Genomic DNA, 15,446 nt, shown 5'->3' with positions numbered 1-15,446 from the left:
ATTTCCAATCTCTCTGAGGCTCTGTCCCTGGATCCAGTCCAAGCTTTTATGCTGCCATCTTGATTAACGGTTGAGGCAGCACAAACAACTCCCAGAGCCTATCATGACGTCAGTGGAAGAAATAAATGTGCCTCATGAAAACACTGAAAATCAATATTATCACTTTAATGGGCAATGAATGACCCTTTGTTTTAGAAAGAACATCTCAGTCTTTTAAAAAGTATCTTTCTGTTTCGGTCTCTGGACATTGGGCAACTGAAAATCGGACCAGCATTAAGTTACTGTCTTATCCTTGCAATGACATAGTCTTTTCTCATAACCATGTGTGTGCATATACATACACACACACACACAAATATATTATTTGACTGACACACATCTTGGGCAGTATAGAATGTCTCTCACATTGTGGGCGGCGACGTCGGATAAGTGTTGAGAAGAAGTAATTAGAGGCTTTATTCTAGTCCGGCTCCAGCAATAAACGCACCATTAATTACTCTTCGGAAATGGGACACTCCACAGCTATCTCTTTCTTATGGACTTTACCCTTTGGCCATCTGGATCATATGTAGATCTCAACTAGAGATCTCATAGTAAGCGAATAAGACATCTCTGTTCCTATAAACTAGAGACGGTGAAGCTGCCAAAATCCTATCTATGGTGGGGTATTTCAGACTGCCTAGGAGGACAAAGTAAAATACAAACCCAAATGCCCACACCGTCCTCTCACGAAAAATGGAAGAGACTCATAATCATCCCTCTTTTCCGAACTGCACTTCGTAGAATTAGTGAGTAAAACGCTAAGCGACAGCCCACCTAACTCGGGCGTGCCTCAGACTTTTGGCACCAGGCTGCTCCTGCGCAGGTCCTAGACTCCACCTCTCCGAAGAGTAGCCACTTCCCTCCCTCCCTCTACTTCCGGCCCCTAACGCGCTTGCGCCGTTTTGACAGGCTTCTCCCGCATTAGTAATCAGAACATTGCCTCTCTGGGACCGCCCCCCCTCCCCCCCCCCCCCCCCCCCCCCCCCCCCCCCCCCCCCCCCCCCCCCCCCCCCCCGCCACCTCTCCGCCCCGCCCACGCTTTACCGGCCCGACCCGAAATCTCGCGAGGGTAGGTGCGCGTCGGTATTTTGCGGGCTAGTAGCTTTCCCAGCAGCTGTAATTGCCGCTGCGGGAGAAATTGGAGCTGTTGTCGCCGGCACGCCCGCTGCCTCTCTCCCGGACTGAGAAGAGCCACAGCCTCTTCTCTAGCGCTCTTCATACACCTAGCGCCCGGGACGCCAGCAACAGTCCCAGACCCACTGCAGCCACCTCAGGCATTCGCTTTACAGGTCATCTCCCTTAGCCCGGCAACTGAGGGTGGTCCCCTGTCCCTAACCGACTTCTCACTCCACGTCATCTGTGCCCTCCTCAGCGTCGCCCGGGACCCACCTCTCCACATACTAACTGACGCTGAGAATCACCCTTCCTCCAGGCGGAGCCGGCCCCCTCACCCGCGGGTGTGTCCTATAAATGGCGTCGGAAAGCGACACCGAAGAATTCTATGATGCCCCTGAAGATGTGCACCTGGGGGGAGGCTATCCTGTAGGGTAAGTACCCGAAGCCCGGGCCCAGAACTCGGACATCCCGGTCTCTTCTTTTCCCGTGCCTCCCTTCACTCCTCTCCCCAACCCCGCTGTGTCCGTCACCGCTGTTCCTCTTAGTCTCACTTGGACACCTCAGAACCCAAACCTGGGACTCCTTAGGGCAGGATGAGTTGGAAGAGGGACAGGGAATCCTGCTCCACCCTTTTCCCTAGTGAACAGCGCGGGGACTCCTTCGGAACCCCTTTCTTGTCTTGACCGGCCATTGAGTGGATGGCATTTGTGCCTGAGAGGCAACGATTTCTATTTGCGGTGTTCAAAGCGTACCTTTCTAACATCTGCTTTGGCCCTGGGGTACCAAAAGGAGTGGTAGCGGCAGAAACTGAACTTCCCCGACTCTCTCTCTCTCTCTTTTTTTAACCTCCAGTTTATCTATTCGTTTCCGAAGTGGCTGTAATGCTGCCATAGTTGCCACTCACCTTTTCTTTTCCATAAAAAAGAAGCGGGGAGTAAGCAGGTATTTACTTAAGGAAGTCTTGCAGTCGACGCGCTCGGCATCAACAGTGTTTTATTGAAATAGCACTTTACTGTGCGTGCGCCAGAGGAAACTGTAGACGAGGTCCTTCCCATCGGAGAGCGTGATGTGGTCTGAGCCGGCAGCCGGGCACAAATGTACATAGCCCAGTGCCGAGGCACAAACAAGTGCTGACTAATCTGGTCCTGGGAAGGACAACCCCGCTTTGGACTCTTTCTCTAATTTTGCAAGATGTTTTACTGGTGATTAATCCGGGTAGCTCCAAGTAGGAAGTTCACCATGGAAAGCTTCTCTGACCAGGATTTGGAACTTATTTTACTCCTCCACTGTTCAGAGTTAAAATAGCGTTTGACATGCTCTCCCAAACTCTTCTCTTGACATGCCTGCAACTAGAACCAGCGAAATAGAGTCTCAGACTATAAGATCGTGAAAATTGGTAAAAATGTGTCTGATTCTTGGAGTTGAGCTCTCTTTACGCTCTGGAAGAAATACTTTGGATAGAAATAAAGTTATCTGTACATTTTAGAAGTCCCTTTAAAAGCCGGCTATGTATTATATACAATACATACCCCAAAAGTTACAGCAAGGCAATCAGAAAGAAATGGATGTTGGTAGATTACTAATGTCTGTTTCCAGGAAGCTGTCTGTCACTTTTGTTAGAGTTTAGAATGATAATGATCTGCCATGAGATAACACTGAATCTCCTCGAAGTTCAGTATCTGATTCAAATTCATAACTGGGTCAAACAGGGCAGAAAATGCATTTAGATTTTCAAACATAATGGGTTCTCCTGAAATAAAGCCTGTGTGTGCTTTTCTCTTCAAAGTAATGAACTGTCAGTAACTGTCAGTTCAGGCTAAATGAAAGAATAATCACTTAGTAAGCATTTATGCATTTTTGTTTTTCTTTTTGTGTGGGGGAATAATCAGTTTTGACTATGTTAGCAATTTAGAGCCTTGTGGATATTGTTCTTCCTCACCGAATAAAAGAAGTTTAGTCTGGAAAGGACAGTTATTTCAGAACCTCTGCAAACTGTTAAAAGTTAAATACCTGACACAGAAAATGTTCAAAAGTAAATTCTTCTTTTCTTGACATTAGACTGTTAGCATTATCCAGTGCTTACTTTGGGGGGAAGGATACAAACTTAGGCTGTTTCTCTTATCCGAATCCAGTGAGTCATTATGATAGAATTGATAGTCACTTCTTCCCCCTGGGATCATATGGCTTCTCAGGAACTTTATACTTCGATAGTAGGTGAAAAGTTTGTTTCTTTTTCAAGTCCTTTGGGACCCAGCTTCCTAAATTTAACTCTAGCTCACCCCCAAACTGAGCATGTTGAGAGCTTCATGGAAAAATGACAAGATTTGTTTGAGTTATTACATGTTCTTTTTTTTTCTACTGTATTAGTGGGAGAATTGGAAAAAGAATAGATTTATCTGGAAAATTGGACCTGAGAACAGTTAGCAATATAGAGAGGGCAGAAAAGGGGTGGCTTTGTGGATATTTTCCTCTATCCTGTGGCAGACTTGTAAGGTACTGTGAGCAGACAGAGCTTGGCAGCTAACAGCTTTAAAAACTCAGTGAGAAATCTTGATTTCTGAAAACAGGTGGCATCACGAGCTAGTCAATCCTAAGAAATGTCTTCTGTTCCTTGACATGAACTGAAGTGGCACACCATACAAGCTCTAAGAGGCTAATTGAGTAAATTTGGCCACTTAAAGAAATGCTTCTTGATGTTTGTATGTTTGGGAACACACAGCATTTCATCAAATTGCACTAAACTGAGTTGACACTTGAGAGACATCTAATAATTTGTTAATCAGAAGAATCCAAATACACAGTCTGTTCCCTAATGCTGATTTATTTCTTAAATTTCTTACCTACTTGTTAATCTATATCTTGAAAAAAATTAATAAGCAGCCCAGTTTGAGTCCACTACAGTTATGTTTCAGCAGTGGCAGATCTGCTCTTACCCATTTTATAATGTGTACCCCATTTGTAATGGTTTCTGTGATTAGTACTTTCTCCATTTTTACATTTGAGATCTTAGAGAACTTAAATACATTGTTCTAGGAGAAGCAACTTGCAAGCAACAGAGCTGGCCTTTGAAACCATCTCATCCAACACTAGCCCAGTGTTTTTTCTGATGCATCATAGCTGTTCTGCACCGTGTACAGAAGGGATCTTCCCCCAATTGATACAAGAGGAAAATGCTTTGTTACCAACCTTCTAAATTGAATTGATAAATCTATTTAAAGCCATTAGCCCCAACTTTTCAGTTCTTTTTGCTGCAAATTCCCACCTTCTCTTTCAAGAATCTATATTTTTGTTTTATTATGTAGGACTTTTCTAATGTCGTAGTATGTTATACCTAGAAATGGCAGTTGTTTTAACTCTTACAAAATGTTAGGAAAACTAAAGCCCAGAGAAAGAAAGTGGTTTACCCATGATGCCACGGTGAATTAATAACAGAACTTCATCCCAGATCAGTTTCATAATGTGACATTCTTTCTGTTCTGCTGCTTAATACAGCAGGAAAGGCAGGAGGAACTGTGGTATAGTAGAAAAGAGCCCAACACTGTGAGCCATCTTATTTTCTCAACTTTAAATTGAAATTACATTTTAAGAACTCTTTGAAATTTAAATGTCTGTCATTGTATTGAAATTCAGTACTGTGTGCTTTTACTGATAACTTATTCTCTTGGCGAAATCTGTATATCTGTATGTATTGTGTGTATGTATATCACACACATACACGTTGTTGAGTTGCTTTTTGTTGTATTGGCGATTGAATCTAGGGTCTGATACATGCTAGATATACTCTATCACTCATTTGTATTACCAGACTATTTTGTTTTGTTTTATTTGTATTTTAATGTATATCCTGCCAAGTTGCCCAGGCAGGCCTTGAGCATTCTGTCCTGCTTCCCAGCTTCCTGAATAACTAGATTTACTGGCCAGTAAGTCCACTAGGCCTGGCTTACATATTTTTATAATGTTTTATTTAAACAAACATTGATGGCTTTGATATATGGTTCTAAATCCATAAATTTGAAATTATTTACTGCATAAATTATATATGAGATGGATGCATCTTACAACTGTAAATTATACCTATATATTCTAAAGGCTACAATGGAGAACATTATAAAAATAAATGTAATATTTTCAACATTATTTTTTAGTGATAGTCAAACTCCTTAGACTTCATAGGTCTCAAAGTCTTAGAAGAGGGATAGGCTGGGTGGTGGTGGTGCATGTCTTTAATCCCAGCACTTGGGAGGCAGAGGCAGGTGGATCTCTGTGAGTTTGAGGCCAGCCTGGCCAATAAGAGCTAGTTACAGGACAGGCTCCAAAACTACAGAAAAACTCTGTCTTGAAAAATAAAAAAAAAGGCTAGAATCATGCATTTTAAGAATAGGAATTAATTAGACATAATTTGGCTCAGACTTCAGATTTAACTGAAAGTGAAACCTAGACGTAAAGAAGGAAGTGACACATCGTAGTTCAAACTAAAATCCAGGCCTTTTGATGCTGCCACGTTTGCATGGAGAGAGTAAGAGCAGGTAGTTATGCTAAGATTTTTGGCACATACCCTATTAAGTCAGGCCACTAAGGTGATCTACTTCTATTTAACATGATTTTTTAGGCTTTCCTTTTCAAAAGACATCGTTCTAGGATTCTAATTATGGCTCACTAATTTCCTTTAAGTCAGAATGAAAACCAATGATTGAATAGCTTATCAAAAAGCTTAACAGTGGTAATGTAGCTTTGTTTCATTTCTAGTGGTTTTGTTAATGTTACCTGCAATTTACCATGTTTAGGTTGGAGTAGTGGTAAATTACGAACTGAATCGTGGGAACAGAGGTTCAGGTGTCTGGAAGAATTGTTAGGAATAGTTGAGCATAATAACCCACGCACGTCTGCAATTCCAGCACTCAGGAGGCTGAGTAGCAGGAGGATCATGTCAAGGTTGAGACCAGCATGGTCTGCATAGTGAATGCCAGGACTGCGTATCAAGACCCTATCTAAAAAAATAATAATAAAAGTAAACAAAAAGGGCAAGAGCGATGGCTGTCTGAAAGAACACTTGGCTATGCAAACAGGAAGCTCTGCGTTTGAGTACCAAGTCCCGCATGGCTGCACCTGCCATAACCCTAGTATTGAGGGCTGAAGCAGGTGGATCCTAGGAGCTTGTTGGCTGGCCAACCTAGCCGAAATTGTGACCTTAGGGTTCAGTGAGAGACCCCATGTCAAAAAAGTTAGAGAGCAGTAGAGGAAAATACCTGCTGGGCTTAGTATGTACACAAACCCATAAACATGTGCTCATATACCATACATATACACATAGAGATAAACCCAACAGAATGATTAGATCTGAAACCACCCCAAATTGGATGGCTTCCTATGTTGAAAACTCAGTTTTCTTATTTCACTTTGGCACTAGAGGCATTTCACCCTGAACTGAAAATTCACATTTGCTTTTGTTTGGTGGTGGTAGTGGTGTGTGTATGTGTTGGCAGTGTTATTATATAGCCTTGTTTGGCCTCAAACCCTTGATCCTCCTGTCTCAACATTCCCAGTCCTGGAATTGCAGGCCTGCTCCACTACACCTACCTCAGCACACATTTTTTTTTTTTTACAAAATATTAGTGTGTTATAAGTTTAGGAAAAAAAATCTTGTAAATGGCTCTTTGAGCTAGGCATAATAACGTGCTTCTAATCTGAGCACTTGAGAGATAGAGGCATTGAGGATCAGGAGATCATATTCATTTTCAGTTGTATGATGAGTTTCAGGCCAACCTTGGCTACACAAGAGCCTTTCTTAAAACAGTAACAAAAATGGCTAGCTGTTCCTGAGTTGGCATTCAGTCACAGATATACTGATTACTGTTGGCTCTGTAGGTTTATCGGTGCAGTTTTAACATACCTATGTAACATATTGAAGTGGGGAACATCCTTCTACATATTAATTAGTAAATTTAGGTTCTAAATTTAGTGACCTCCAACTGTCAATTGGTGACTCATGGAGGTAGGACAGTTGGTAGCAATATGGTAGTTTGGAGATTCAATTTGAATCTGTACAAATTCATGTAAGTTGAAAACTTTATTATCTTGTGATTACTTATTTCATTAAATAAGACATAGAACATGATTTCCTAAGAACGCTAAAAATAAGACATGGTGTATACTTGTAATATTAGTGCTTGAGGAAATGGAGACAGGAGAATCATGAGTTCAAGATCAGTTTAGGCTATATACTAAGACCCTGTTTCAAAAAGCCAAAACTAAAGCAAAGTAATATACAAGAAGTTATAGGATAAGTTCACTGATGGTCTTTTTCCTTAATTTCCATTTTTAATCTTTTGTTGTTGTTGTTTTGTTTTGAGATAAGGTCTCACTATGCAGCCATAACTGTTCTGAAATGAGCCATGCAGACCACGCTAACTTGAACACAGAAATTCTCTTGCCTCTGTCTCCTCAGAACTGAGATTAATGTTGCATACCAGCAAGTCTAGCCCCATTGGTAGTGTTTAAAAGAATCCATGTCCATGTGTGTGAAAACAAGCATGCTCTTGTGGGTTCATGTGCTTATGGAGGCTAGTGGTTAATGTTAGGTGTCTTCCTCAGTCACCCTTTACAGAGTTGCTCACTGGAGCTCTGTTATTAGGCAAGACTAGTTGTTCACAAAGCCCCAGTCAGTTATCTTGTTCCCCTACTGCTAGGATTATAGTTGCATATCACCATACTTGTCTTTTTAATGATTTATTTTATGTGTATAGATATTTTTCCTGCATATATGAGTATTACTGCATGTGTGTCTGGTGTCTGTGGAGGGCAGAAAAAGGTATCAGATCCTCTGAAACTGGAATTTCCAATGGTTGTAAGCTGCCATGTCAGTGATGGGAACCAAACGCAGGTCCTCTTCAAATACACTTAACCACCAAGCCATCTCTTCAGCTTCTTACAAGGGTTCTGGGGATCTGAACTCGGGTCTTTATGCTTGCATGGCAAGTACTTTATGGACTGAGTCCTTTCCTCAGCCCCTCATTGGTAATCTTACAGGGCAGAAAATTTTTGATTTGGGATATGTAACTGGCACAAAAGTCAATATATTTTATTCAGTTCATTGTTGTAACTTTTTTTGGTTTTTTTTTTTTGAGACAAGGTTTCTCTGTAGTTTTGGAGCCTGTCCTAGGACTAACTCTTGTAGACTAGGCTGGCCTCGAACACACAGAGATCCGCCTGCCTCTGCCTCTCAAGTGCTGGGATTAAAGGTGTGCGCCACCACCACCCAGCTTCCTTGTTATAACTTTGATAAAATCTGATAAATTTACAACCGAGGAGGTGTTTGTTCCCTCCTCATATTCCTGCTGCAATTTTAGTAGCTACTTTGTGGGAGTATAGTGGAGGTAATATTAGAAAGACTAGTAGTTTGAGATCATGGAAATTGTGGTGCTGGAGATGGAAGAGGTGAATGTCACCCTAAGCACCCTAAGGGATCAGATTATGAGCTACCTCCTGTGGCCTAGTAACTGAGATATGATATATAATTCTCAAGGTCATTTTTTGTCATAGGGATACACATATGCAGTGCAAATTAAGTACCCCTTTCTGTTAAAGATTAATACATAGGTTAAGCATTGTTTAAAATAATAAAATTTGTGCCCATTTTATGGTGCCATACTGATATTTTACTTGAATTGATAACTTGTTTCTTTATTCTATTCACAAATATCTAATTTTTTTTCCATGATCTTCCTTTCACCAGTTTTTCCCCCTCCTGATTTGAGATTTTTTTCAGCTAAACAGCTAAATCCTTAATTGGTTGCTTTCTTGCTTGATCTTCAAAGTGAAATTCTGTCTATTCTCTTATTTCCAGTTGAACCATCTTTATATTAGTCAGATCCCATGATTCAATATTGAAGGAAAAGCAACTAAAACATAATATGGACTTCATATCTTATAGCAGCCTCAGTGTTTTCCCCCCTAGTCAGTATACAGATTTATCTCAGTTACTATAGCAACCAGTCTATCAGTTATTCTAGCTGTTTTGCCTTTTCTCAGATACTGGGACTTGCCATGTAATTAGGCTGTGCAAATGTGCTTCAGGTCTCAGCGTTTTATTACTAGCTGCAGCTGTCTAACAGTTTACAGTTTGCCATTCCATCAGGGTTAGTTGCTCCCCAGTTCGCTAAACTCTTTGTCTCCAAACATGCAAACAGTTTAAACATATAGGATTAATAACAGCAAAAAACCCATATTCCTTGTATTATTTTTTATTTCATTGTTAGCCATTGTATTGAAGACTAAATGCATTGCATAACTAACATCCATCCTTATCCTGTTGTAGTATCAGTGAGAGTGGATTCCAAGCCCAAAGGTGACCATTCAGAAAATATATTTGCCAGTAGGGTTTAGAATATATTAACATCACTAAATAGCTGAAGCCCCTTGAGTAAAAGCACCTTGGCTCACCAAGTAAATAATCTGGCTTTAAAAAAATGGTTTTCATAGGCTATAGGAAGAATGGTTAGCCTTCAGATTAATTTATTCTAATTTGAGAAAATATTGTCTTTCTTTTGCCACCTTTGAATAAGCAAAAAAGGAAACAACTTGATAATTGTATGGCTCTTTAAATTTTTCCCATTCATTTAATAAATTTTGTCTTCTGTAAATATCACAATTTATGTAACTAAAATAGCTTTAAAATACTTGTTTACCATGCTGAAATATAAGGAACATTTAGAAAATTCAAGTTGTTTCTGTTAATGTATGGTTCTCGTACTAGTTGTTAATACTGCAAGGTGTAATAAAATTATTTGAATATGTACAGCTCTTTTCCAGGCCTGGATGAATTCTAGGTGGTTACTCTGTCCATGACTATACCAATATAGGTGTCATCTGTATACATAATGACATAATCCACTTCTTTTAAGATTAAAGGAATTTTTTGTTTGTTTTTTTGAGACAAGGTTTCTCTGTAGCTTTGAAGCCTATCCTGGAACTCACTCTGTAGACCAGGCTGGCCTCGAACTCACAGAGATCTGTCTGCCTCTGCCTCCCTGAGCAAGTGCTGGGATTAAAGGCGTGCACTACCACCACCTGGCAAAATTTTGCTTTTTAAAAACTGATATGAGCTGGGTGTGGTGGTGGCACACGCCTTTAATCCCAGCGCTTGCTCAGGGCGGCAGAGGCAGGCGGATCTCTGTGAGTTTGAGGCCAGCCTGGTCTACAAAGTGAGTTCTAGGACAGTCAGAACTGTTACACAGAGAAACCCTGTCTTGAAAAACTAAAACAAACAAACAAAATCAAAACCTGATAAGTAAAAAAAAATACATATGTCTGTGGCTTAATATGATTTTTTCATGTATGTATATATTTTGTAGTGTTTCTCTTCATTTATTAATTTCTTTATAGTGAAAAAAACATTTCTTGCTTCTAACTACCACAGTTCCTGTTTATCAGTCTTGACGCATTCTTGCCTCCTTGTTTCTTCTATTCCATCTATGAGATTTTCTTACATGGATCCTACATGAATGAGCTAATGAAATACTCGACTTTTGTATCTGGCTTATTTAACTTAACAAAATGACATCCATTTCTACCAAAGCTGTCATAAATGACACAGTTTAATAATTTGTTAGAACTGAATATTATTCTGTTGTGTATATGTACCATGTTTCTTTATCCCCTCATGAGCTAATAGACCCTTGACTATTGTGAATAGTAAACTTGGGAGTGCAGACACATTTTTTTGGTGAATTTATTTCTCTTGCTTTGGCTATATAAACAATAATAAGACTACACCACTTGATCATATAATAGTTCTGTTTTTAACTTTTAAGATCACGTGCTATTTTCCAGTGATAGCTGTACTAATTTGAATTCCTGTCAGTTACATGCGAGGATTCCCATCTCTCCACAACCATACCAGCATTTGTTATCATTTATCATTTTTGTAATTAGCCATTTTTATTAGAGTGAGGTGATACCTTCTTGTTCTTACTTGCATTTCCATGACAATTAGTGCTATACAGTATATTTTCATTTACCAGTTCGTCATTTGTATCTATTCTTTTGAGAATTTTCTATTTAGGTCTCATGTCCCTTCTTTATTTAATTACTTAGAATTTTATTTTGCTGTTATTTTTATTTGAGTTCTTTTTAGATTCTAACCATTAAGATATTGTCAGATGTTACAGTTTTCATTTTTCCTATTCTATAAATTATCTATTGTCTCCTTTGCTGTTCCGAAGCCTTTTAGTTTAATAAAATGCGTTTTTCTAAAAACTGTGCTTTTGGATTTCTACCTAGAAAACTCACTGTTTGTGCCTCTGTACCTTAAAATATTTTTTTTTATCCTGTGTTCTAGTAATGGCAGTTTCTAGTTTTATGTTTCAATCTTTATCTCGTTTTCAGTTGAGTTTTGTAATTGATAAGAGATGTGGTCTAATTTCATTGTTCTGTATTCAAATATGTGATTTCTCCAACTCTTGGTTTTTTTTCCAGTTTGTGTTCTTTATCATTTTTGTCAGTGATAGTTGGGAGTACATTCTAACTTTCCAAGTTAGAAGATAGTTGTAGTACAACTTGTTAGTTTATTCTTTTGGTTGTGAGATTACTAAATACTCCTGATTTTTTTAATCATGATTTGTGTGGTTTCTTTTAAATACTTATACATGCAAAACTGTTCTTGAATTCTGATAATGTTGCCTAAGAAAACTTTAGCTTCACAAATAGACTTAGGCACAGAAAAATTTACTTTTTGCTAAGGAACCCCCTGATCCTTACATTTGTAAAAGAAAGGGGACTTACTTTTTTAAATCCTAGGGTTAAAGAATAATATTTTTAAAAATTTCTTGTTTTGGGCTGGAGAGATGGCTCAGAGGTTAAGAGCATTGCATGCTCTTCCAAAGGTCCGGAGTTCAATTCCCAGCAACCACATGGTGGCTCACAACCATCTGTAATGGGGTCTAGTGCCCTCCTCTGGCCTGCAGGCATACACACAGACAGAATATTGTATACATAATAAATAAATAAATATTTAAAAAAAATTCTTTTTTTCCCCATGGCTCCCTGGCTAGCCTTGAACTCAATACATATCCCTAAAGACAATCCTGAACACCTGACCTTCCTACCTTCACCTCCTAAGTGCTGGGTACATCATTCTTGGCTTTATTTTTGAGGGTTTTGACAGTGAATAATATTTTTCCCCATTTGTTAAGCTCTTCTAGTACAAGACTCATTGAAGCCTAAATATTCTTCTAAACCACAGATTAAACTTTCAGAGAACCAATAGATGTCCTATGTTCAAATACACATTGTTCAAAGCAGGCATTTTGGTCATTAAGTAGGTTAAAGAAGAGGATTAGTTGATTCCTTCTTGAATTGCTAAGAGTAGTTGCAGATGAGCTTAGTTTCATAGTCTTCCTTTAAGTTGGTCCCTGAAAGTTTTTAATAAAATTATGGGATTGAGGCCATCACCTTTTTGTTTATCAACAGTACTGTGAACATTCTGGGCACCCTTTTAAAAGTCTCATTTGAAAGATATGCTTATCTACCCTCGTCAAACTAAAATGGTAGTTGGTATCCACACCTCCCTTCCAACTTTCTCCTAATTAGATTAGCCAATATCATTACTGTTTTAAGATTTACTGATATACCTCCTTGTCCCTTACAACTGAAAAAGGATAGTAATGGCTGAAATGTAAAGGGTAGGGGACTTTGGGAAGAAGCAAGAGAAAACTTGGTTAAATTGGATATAATTTATACACTGGTAAATGGGATTGGTTGATGTCTCTGCTGGGAGTTAGTTATTGGGTTAGTGAAATAGGTGAGCCGAATGATTTAGATATCTGTGTAAAGGTCAGTACCTTGATGAATAAGAGCAAATAGATTTGTTAATGTTTTATAGTTGGTATTTGGTCTTTATCAGATTGGCTTAAGGAGTTAAATTTGCCTGAGATTAGTCATTTTCTTGTTTTTTTCCTTCATGTGAATTTTTCTTTCTCCATTATGTCCCAGTCATAGCTCTTGACTGTTGACTTTTATTTTAACCTTTGCTTTATTTATCTATCTATCTATCTATCTATCTATCTATCTATCTATCTATCTATCTATCTATCTATTGTTTATTTATTTAGCATGGTTGATATGTAGAAGAATGTTTAAGTGGGACTAGAATTGGGTTGTAAGCATGTTCTCTAATGTTCTGCTTTTCTTCTTTTACTTTGAATTTCCTAGCTCTGTTAAATCCCACCCTTCCAAGCCCACATCTACACACTAGTTTTCATAAGAGGAACCAGGTAAGGGAGAGGGCTGAGATGAGGACAGTGGTTTGCATTTATGGAATCTTTGTAACCTGAAGATATCTTCCCAGTAAATACTAAATGATTACAGTGGAGTCTTAGATGTTGACGGTTATCCTGCACTTATCAGTTCCTTGTTATCAACCTTGTCTTTCCATGTGAATGTGTTCAAAATAAGAAAGAAATGATAGATAATTCTACATTTTGTTACACACAAAGAATGATAAATGGCACAGTGTGTTGGCTCTTCACTTTCAGAGGTCTTTCATGTACATAGTCACTTCTGAGCATCTTGTGATTCTGTGAGATGGGACAGTTTTGTGAAGTGAGTAGGACAAGTATTGACAGATAGTATGCTAAAGTGCTTGCTGCATAGTCACCAAGGGCTGGAGCTTCACTATTGGATTTCATTAGATGGAAACTGAGTAATAGAGAATTTAAAAGTCTAAGTTCAGGCTAGCAGGATGGCTCAGCTGCCAAGGCTGACACATGAATTTGATCCCTGGGTCCCCACAGTAGAAGGAGAAAACCAACTCTTGCAAGTTGTTTTCTGACCTCCAAGTGTGTACTGTGACATGTGAGCACACACATACACACACAGAGTGAGAAATGTAAAAAAAAATGAGAATTCTAGGCTTCTCTGTACTTTTTCTGAAGAATGAACATTTTGCTGTGTTTTGCATGTGATTTGTTAGAATAACAAAGATAATCCTACCATTTGTATCTGTATAGTGTTAAAAACAAGATAAATAGCATTTTAATTTTCATCTTATGCATTAATTAAATTAATTATTGGCCAAGAGCCAAGTCCAAAAGTGACTTTGTTATTGAAAACTAATCCCAGACCTTGCTCACTGCCTTTCAAAGAATCTATTCTTTGTTCCCAGAGGAGAGCTCACTCAGTCTGAGCCACTCAAAGTCCCTCTACATAGTTTTTTCTGTAATTGCTTTACAGTTTGTTGTCAGTTGTTTAGTCAGGCACAGTACTGTGTTGTGATTTTTTTATAACTCTGATTCATTTTTTTGGCCACAAGCCACTAACTGGAAACAGTATGTTTTTCTCCTTTTCCCTTCAGATGTGTTTTCTAACAGTCACACTGAATATATGTGGTAGTCTTTAACATTTTTCTCCTAGTCAGCCCTCAGTTGGCTGTTAGCTAAATGGAAAAATACATTTCTGACTTCTAACTAGAAAAGGTACATGAACAAAAATTATTAAATAAACAAATAAGATTGAATAGTCTTCTTTATAATGAATTTTAAAGGACCTATGGAATATTTTATGTAAGTAAGTGTGGGTAGTTTAAGCATTTTCTAGAATATTGATTGTTGATTATATTTCATAAAAGAATATAGGCATAGAAATTTAAACATAGAACAGAAATTGAATTCATAAAAATATAATTGAATTCTTACTGAAATATAGTTTTAATTAGTCATATGAGAGAGAACATACATAATGAAAAGCTATCAGCTACACCATGATCTTAATTCACTGGTTAATTTACAACTTCCTTTCCTTGTCAAGCCCTTTATTGGCATATAACAGATTTTATAACAGATTTTCTTTAATTAAATAAACCAAAGGACTAGGTTTGATGATGCCTGTCCTATAATTTCAACTATTTAGAGAGCAGGGGAATTGCAAGTTCGAGGCCTGTTAAAACTAGAGAGAGATCAAAGCCACTCTAGAAAGCTTTGTGATACCTGGTTTTAAACATAAAAAGCAAGAAGAAGGTATTTGCCCAGCATGTGAAAGACTCTAGGTTCAACCCTCAGTAACAGTAGGGGAAAAAAAAGATTTGGATTGAATTTTGTTTGTCTTCTCATCTTTGGTAATGACTAATGGACCCAGGAAGAATCAACAGTCTGGAAAATAAGATCGCTATCAATAGTTTTTTAAACATATATTTATTCTGTGGGAGGGGGTGTCAGTGTGGGCATGCCCCATGGCGCAGGTGCACAGGTCAGAGGACAGCTTCTGGAAGCCAGTTCTCTCCTCAGTCTCAGGTCATC

General features: G+C 38.6%; 1 protein-coding gene across 6 annotated transcripts in view; it reads left to right on the top strand.

Moving 5' to 3' along the window:
* The first annotated feature begins 1,141 nt into the window (after positions 1-1,141).
* The window catches only part of Wdr44 (WD repeat domain 44), a 117,689-nt gene continuing 103,384 nt past the window's right edge, over positions 1,142-15,446 (top strand). For 2 of the 6 annotated variants that reach the window (XM_026790144.1, XM_005368908.3), the window contains exons 1-2: positions 1,142-1,331; positions 1,475-1,589. In XM_026790144.1, the coding sequence (XP_026645945.1) occupies positions 1,513-1,589 (77 nt within the window). In that variant the 5' untranslated portion in view covers positions 1,142-1,331; positions 1,475-1,512. Of the gene's footprint in view, positions 1,590-15,446 lie in introns of all 6 variants that reach the window. The other 4 variants (XM_013354387.2, XM_013354385.2, XM_013354386.2 and 1 more) reach the window with 2 other exon arrangements.

Source organism: Microtus ochrogaster, unplaced genomic scaffold, assembly GCF_000317375.1.
Source record: "Microtus ochrogaster isolate Prairie Vole_2 unplaced genomic scaffold, MicOch1.0 UNK42, whole genome shotgun sequence".
Taxonomy (NCBI): Eukaryota; Metazoa; Chordata; class Mammalia; order Rodentia; family Cricetidae; genus Microtus; species Microtus ochrogaster.
Note: the sequence above shows the minus strand (reverse complement) of the source record. Positions and strands in the feature narration are given on the sequence as shown.